This window comes from Condylura cristata, unplaced genomic scaffold (assembly GCF_000260355.1).
Source record: "Condylura cristata isolate star-nosed mole 26May11 unplaced genomic scaffold, ConCri1.0 scaffold00039, whole genome shotgun sequence".
Taxonomy (NCBI): domain Eukaryota; kingdom Metazoa; phylum Chordata; class Mammalia; order Eulipotyphla; family Talpidae; genus Condylura; species Condylura cristata.
The window spans coordinates 4800395-4806526 of record NW_004567140.1 but is presented as its reverse complement, the minus strand read 5'-3'; the positions used below and the strand labels follow the sequence as shown (position 1 = coordinate 4806526).

General features: G+C 41.4%; 1 protein-coding gene across 1 annotated transcript in view; it reads right to left on the bottom strand.

Moving 5' to 3' along the window:
• Positions 1 to 4945, bottom strand: part of LOC101630328 (zinc finger protein 525-like) — a 6848-nt gene extending 1903 nt beyond the window's left edge. Inside the window, exons 1-2 of the mRNA XM_012733166.1 lie at positions 4822 to 4945; positions 678 to 1483 (exon numbers count right to left, since the gene is read on the bottom strand). Of these exons, the coding sequence (XP_012588620.1) occupies positions 678 to 1483; positions 4822 to 4945 (930 nt within the window). The remainder of the gene's footprint in view (positions 1 to 677; positions 1484 to 4821) is intronic.
• Between the last annotated feature and the right edge of the window lie 1187 nt (positions 4946 to 6132).

Genomic DNA, 6132 nt, shown 5'->3' with positions numbered 1-6132 from the left:
TATGACTGTGATGAGAAGCTTTTCCTACATTCTTTACATTCATAGAGGTCCTCTCCTGTGTGAATTCGCTGATGTACCTTGAGGTATGACTGTGACGAGAAGGTTTTCCTACATTCTTTACATTCATAGGGTCTCTCTCCCGTGTGAATTCGCTCATGTATCTTGAAGGATGACCACCACAAGAAGGTTTTCTGACATTTTTTACATTCATAGCGTTTCTCTCCTGTGTGAATACTCTGATGCATTCTGAAGTATGATTTCCTTAAGAAAGTTTTCCCACATTCTTTGCATTTATAACATTCCTCTCTTGTGTGAATTTTCTGGTGCATCTTGAAGGATGACCGCCACAAGAAGGTTTTCCCACATTCTTTACATTCATAAAGTTTCTCTCCTGTGTGAACTCTCTGATGTACCTTTAGGTCTGATGGCCAGAAGAAAGTTTTCTTACATTCTTTACATTCATAGCGTCTCTCTCCTGTATGAATTCGCTGATGTACCTTGAGGTATGACAGTGACAAGAAGGTTTTCCTACATTCTTTACATTCATAGCGTTTCTCTCTTGTGTGAATTCGCTCATGCACCTTCAGAACTGACTTCTGTGAAAAGGTTTTCCCGCATTTACTACATTCATAGCGTGTCTGTCCTGTGTGAATTTGCTCATGTAGCTTGAGGGATACCTGCCACAAGAAGGTTTTCTGACATTCTTTACATTCATAGCGTTTCTCTCCTGTGTGAATTCGCTCATGCACCTTGAGGTTTGACGGTGCCAAGAAGGTTTTCCTACATTCTTTACATTCATAGCGTTTCTGTCTTGTGTGAATGTTCTCATGTACCTTCAGAGCTGACTTCCGTGAAAAGGTTTTCCCGCATTCACTACATTTATAGCATCTCTCTCCTGTGTGAATTCGCTCATGCATCTTGAGGTTTGAATGTGCCAAGAAGGTTTTCCTACATTCTTTACATTCATACTTTTTGTGTCTTGTGTGAATGTTCTCATGTACCGTCAGAATTGACTTCCGTGCAAAGGTTTTCCCACATTCACTACACTTATAGCATCTCTCTCCTGTGTGAATTCGCTCATGTATTTTGAGGTATGACTGTGACAAGAAGGTTTTCCTACATTCTTTACATTCATAGCGTTTCTGTCTTGTGTGAATGTTCTTATGTACCTTCAGAGTTGACTTCTGTGAAAATTTTTTCCCGCATTCACTACATTCATAGCGTCTCTCTCCTGTGTGTATTTGCTCATGTATCTTGAGGTATGACTGTGACAAGAAGGTTTTCTGACATTCTTTACATTCATAGAGTTTCTCTCCTGTGTGAATGCTCTCATGTCTCTTCAGAGTTGACTTCTGTGAAAAGGTTTTCCCGCATTCACTACATTCATGGCCTCCCTCTCCTGTATGTTTTTGCTCATGTAGCCTGAGGGATGAGTGCCACAAGAAGGTTTTCTGACATTCTTTACATTTATAGCGTCTCTCTCCTGTGTGAATTCGCTCATGTAGCTTGAGGCATGACCGCCACAAGAAGGTTTTCTGACATTCTTTACATTCATAGCGTTTCTCTCCTGTGTGAATTTTCTCATGTGCCTTCAGAGTTGACTTCCATGCAAAGGTTTTCCCGCATTCACTACATTTATAGCATCTCTCTCCTGTGTGAATTCGCTCATGTATTTTGAGGTATGACTGTGACAAAAAGGTTTTCTTACATTCTTTACATTCATAGAGTTTCTCTCCTGTGTGAATGCTCTCATGTATCTTCAGAGTTGACTTCCATGCAAAGGTTTTTCCACATTCATTACATTCATAGCGTCTCTTTCCTGTGTGTATTTGCTCATGTGTCTTGAGGGATGACTGTGACAAGAAGGTTTCCCTACATTCTTTACATTCATAGCGTTTCTCTCTTGTGTGAATTCTCTCATGTCTCTTCAGACTTGCCTTCCGTGAATAGGCTTTCCCGCATTTACTACATTCATAACCTCTCTCTCCTGTGTGAATTTTCTCATGTGCCTTCAGAGTTGACTTCCATGCAAAGGTTTTCTCGCATTCGCTACATTTATAGTGTCTCTCTCCTGTGTGAATTCGCTCATGCATTTTGAGGTATGACTGTGATAAGAAGGTTTTCCTACATTCTTTACATTCATAGCGTCTCTTTCCTGTGTGAATTTGCTCATGTGTCTTGAGGTATGACCGCCACAGGAAGGTTTTCTGACATTCTTTACATTTATATGGTCTCTCTCCTGTGTGAATTAGTTGATGTTTCTTGAGGTATGACGGTAACAAAAAGGTTCTACCACAATCATTACATTTATTTCCAGTATGAATTTCCTGATGACTCTTGAGGGCTGACTGCTTCAAGAACGTTTTCTTACATTCTTTACATTCATAGCGCCTCACTCCTGTGTGAGTTTGCTTATGTATCTTCAGGGATGCCTGCCACAAAGTTTTCTGACATTCTTTACTTTCATAGCATTTCTTGCCTGTGTGAATTCTCTCAGGTATCTTGAGAACTGACTGACACGATTCCCCACATTCATTAGACTCATGGCATTTCTCTCGTGTGTGAACTCTCTGATGCATCCTGAGGTGTGACTGCCGCAAAAAGGTTTTCCTACATTCTTTACATTCATGGCATTTCTTTTCAGTGTGATTGCTCCGATGCTTATTGAGACATGACTTCCTGTTAAAAGCGATCCCCCCTTCTTTATATTCATGGGGTTTTCTTTTCTTTACATTCTGATGTATCTGGAGGGCTGATCCCTTCAATTTAGTATTCTGATGTATCTGGAGGGCTGATTCCTTCAATAAAGTTTTCCTAGATTCTTTATATTCATGGGGTTTCACACCTGTGCAGATCTGCTGATGTCTCTTCAAGGTGAAACTTTTCATACTATTTTTATACTCGTAAGATTTCTCCTCTGTAACAGCTCTCTGATGTTTATTGAGGGTTGAATTCTCACAGGTCTTCCAACATTTAAATGGTTGCTCACCTGTTTGCATTTTATAAAATTCAGTTAGGAGAAACTCTTAACGTATAAACCACATAGATGTTTATTGCTTCTGGGTTCTGTGACAAGAGTGTGTTGTAATTTGTCCCTATAATTACTCTGACTTAGTTATGATGTGTCTTTTCAAAACATCTGTGAAAAATCAATTTTGCTGGCTTCTGAAAAATTATTTTCTCCTCTTTATTAGTGAGACCACTCTTAGTGAGTTCACTCTACAGAGTCTCCTTTTTGGTAGTGGACACTAACATTTCACAGGCCTCCCTACATTCGTTACATACATAGGTAGTCTCTCCTATAACACAAGGAGAGTGTCCTGCAGCCTGCGACTAGGGAAACCCATTACTTAAAAACAGGTCGAAGTGGCCAGTTATTTTCTGGAATTGGCCCTTCCCACCCTCCTAGTCCAACAAACAGTGACTGACCTGAGAGGCTCTGCTCTGGGGGGTTCTCTGCAGTCCATGGTTGTCCTGCTGCTTCCAACCAGACAATCACCACAGGTTTCATAATACAACGATCTGGTGTAAGAAATACAGAAGGAATTGGACGTAACCTGTGAGGTTCATGGCCTTTAAAAAATGATGATAGCACACTCTTAAGCATTGTTTGACTTTTTGTTCTTTTATATATGGAAGACTTGGTTGGTTACAGATGTGCTGGGGTATCATCCCCATGTTCTTCTTCAAGGTTCACCACTGTTCATTGCCATCAAGGTCAGTCTAGAAGACACTCTGCAGCCATGGTTTTGAAAGATAATAAATGTACAGCCATGGGACCAGAGATGGCAATACTCCACATTGGAATTACTCTGAGAAGCCCAGCAAGAAATTTTGGGGACAGTGTGTATGCACTTGACAAAGTTAAAAGGAAAAGAACCTCAACATGAAAGGCCTGGCTCAAAGCTTACAAAACTCTGAGACTCACAAGAAAATTATCATTGGTGAAGATCCTTAGACTGGGGTCATTTTCAAATAAGGATCCATAAGCAAAGCAAAGTCCTTCTGGATTCTTCAACAGATCACTTCCATCAGAACTAGATAGGAGCTGAGTCTGAAGCTGCTACTGTGCACGGTTACGTTAATCTCCAAGTAAATTCATAATCAATTTTTTGTTATTGTTAAAAATTCATTCATATAGGCCAGAAGTGCAAGAGGTGAGAGGATTCAGCAGATACAGGGTGTGGGGAAGAACAGGTAGGACAGGAGAGGTCTGCCATGCCGTGTGGGCCACCTCCATGCCCAGGGAGGTTTCCCCACAATCATGCTACAGTGGCTGCACACATTTTCAGAGTGCCTTGCTTCAAAACATTGCTCTAAGAATGGCCTCTTGATAATTTTTTAAAGAATTGTTTGATGGCGACAAATTTGAGCTTGTAGTAGGGATCTGTGTACTCATGATCTTGTTGGCCTGGAATCTTAATAGTTAAGTTTTAAATTTTATTGTTTATTAAATTTTAATGTAAGTAAAATAACACAATTTTATTAAATTTGTACATTTACCACAATGAAAACTGTCCTTGTGGACCTTCCTGGTGGCCTAGAGTTTATGGGTCACCACTGTCACATGGATGGCCTATGCTCGACCCTGGCAGGGAGCTAGTACATGGAACAGCAGATGGCACCTGTCTTGTCCGCTGCTCGACTCCACAGTGTAATTTCAGTAGCATCACTGTTCTGCTCCTCACTCTGTCTCTGGTGACTCCTCTAACCCCCCTACCTTGGCTTGCATGCATGCATAAATAAAAATAAATATTTTTTTAATAAATATATTTTTTTAATTTCCTTGAACTGCACTGTCAAGAATAAAGTGTTGCTCACCCACGGAAACCAGGCTCCTGTAGGTCTCCAGCATCACATCCCGGTACAGGGTCCTCTGGGCATCGTCCAGGTCCTGCCACTCCTCCCAGGTGAAGCTCACAGCCACGTCCTCGAATGACACCATCCTGTAAGGGCAGTGGTCTGGGTCAGAAGAGTAGGAAGTCTAGCAGTTTATTAGTTTGAGTGTGTTTTGTCTTATACAGGATGCACCAAGCTTTGTGCGACAAACTGTAGAAATTCTCTCCCAATTTTCTTTTTGAGATTTGTTTATTTATGCATAGGAGAATAGGGCTGTAAGCCAGAGGTAGGGGTTGGTGGTGGAGGTAAGAGTGAGAGCATTCACCAGAGACAGAGAGGGGCGCAGAACAGGCAGTTGTACTTACAACACTGCTGAGGGGAATAGCTGGCAGGACAGGAGAGGTCTGCTGTGCCCTGTGGGTCAGCTCCCTGACCACAGAAGTGACAGTGTGATAGCGCCGAGACTTAACCCCTATACAAAGGTAGGAATCCCACCTACCTTTGTATTAACTCATCATTCCCAAACATACTAACAAAACTTCCTTCTAAAGCCTGGAAATGTACTTATTTCAAAAATAAAAGGATAAATAAAATTCTAATCCAAAAGGATCTGAAGGGGTTTGGAGAATTAGGTGTAAGTCTCAATTCCTAGAATAAAGGGCTAGAGAAGGAAAGTCAAAACATGATAAGGCCTTCTCTGGTGGCACAATGGGTTAAAGTAAAGCACTACGAAGCTAGCTGCAGCCGCTTCACAAATTCGATCCCAGGCCAGGGAGGTGACCCACATTATGAGGCAGACCTCTCCTGACCCGCCTGCTGCTCCCCTCAGCAGATTTCATCAATTTGCCTGTTCTGCACCCCACTTTGTCTCTGGTCAATCCTCTCACTGCCTCTGCAACTCTGGCCTGAACCCCACTTCTGTATGCATAAAATCTTTTTAAAATGTTGAATGTGATAAAAAAGAAAAAAAATCAATTTTTATACTAACAATATTGTATTTCAAAGAACTGTTAAAGAGGCTTCATATCATGTACGCATCCAAACCTGTAAAAACTACAAACCCAGAATGAATCCTAATGTGATGTGTGGTAGTAACGAGTCAAGTGTTGTGAACTGGAAGAAAAGGACAGTCTGTAAAGGTAATGACGATACAGAGGAGGTGTCCTATGTGGGGGTGACTCAGCTTACATTTGAAGTCACCATACCTCCTGCTCACTAGTGATGTGATCTAAATCTGCTAAAAATGAATCTATCGAGCTCAGAACCAGAGACCTGAGGATAGCCGCAGACCTG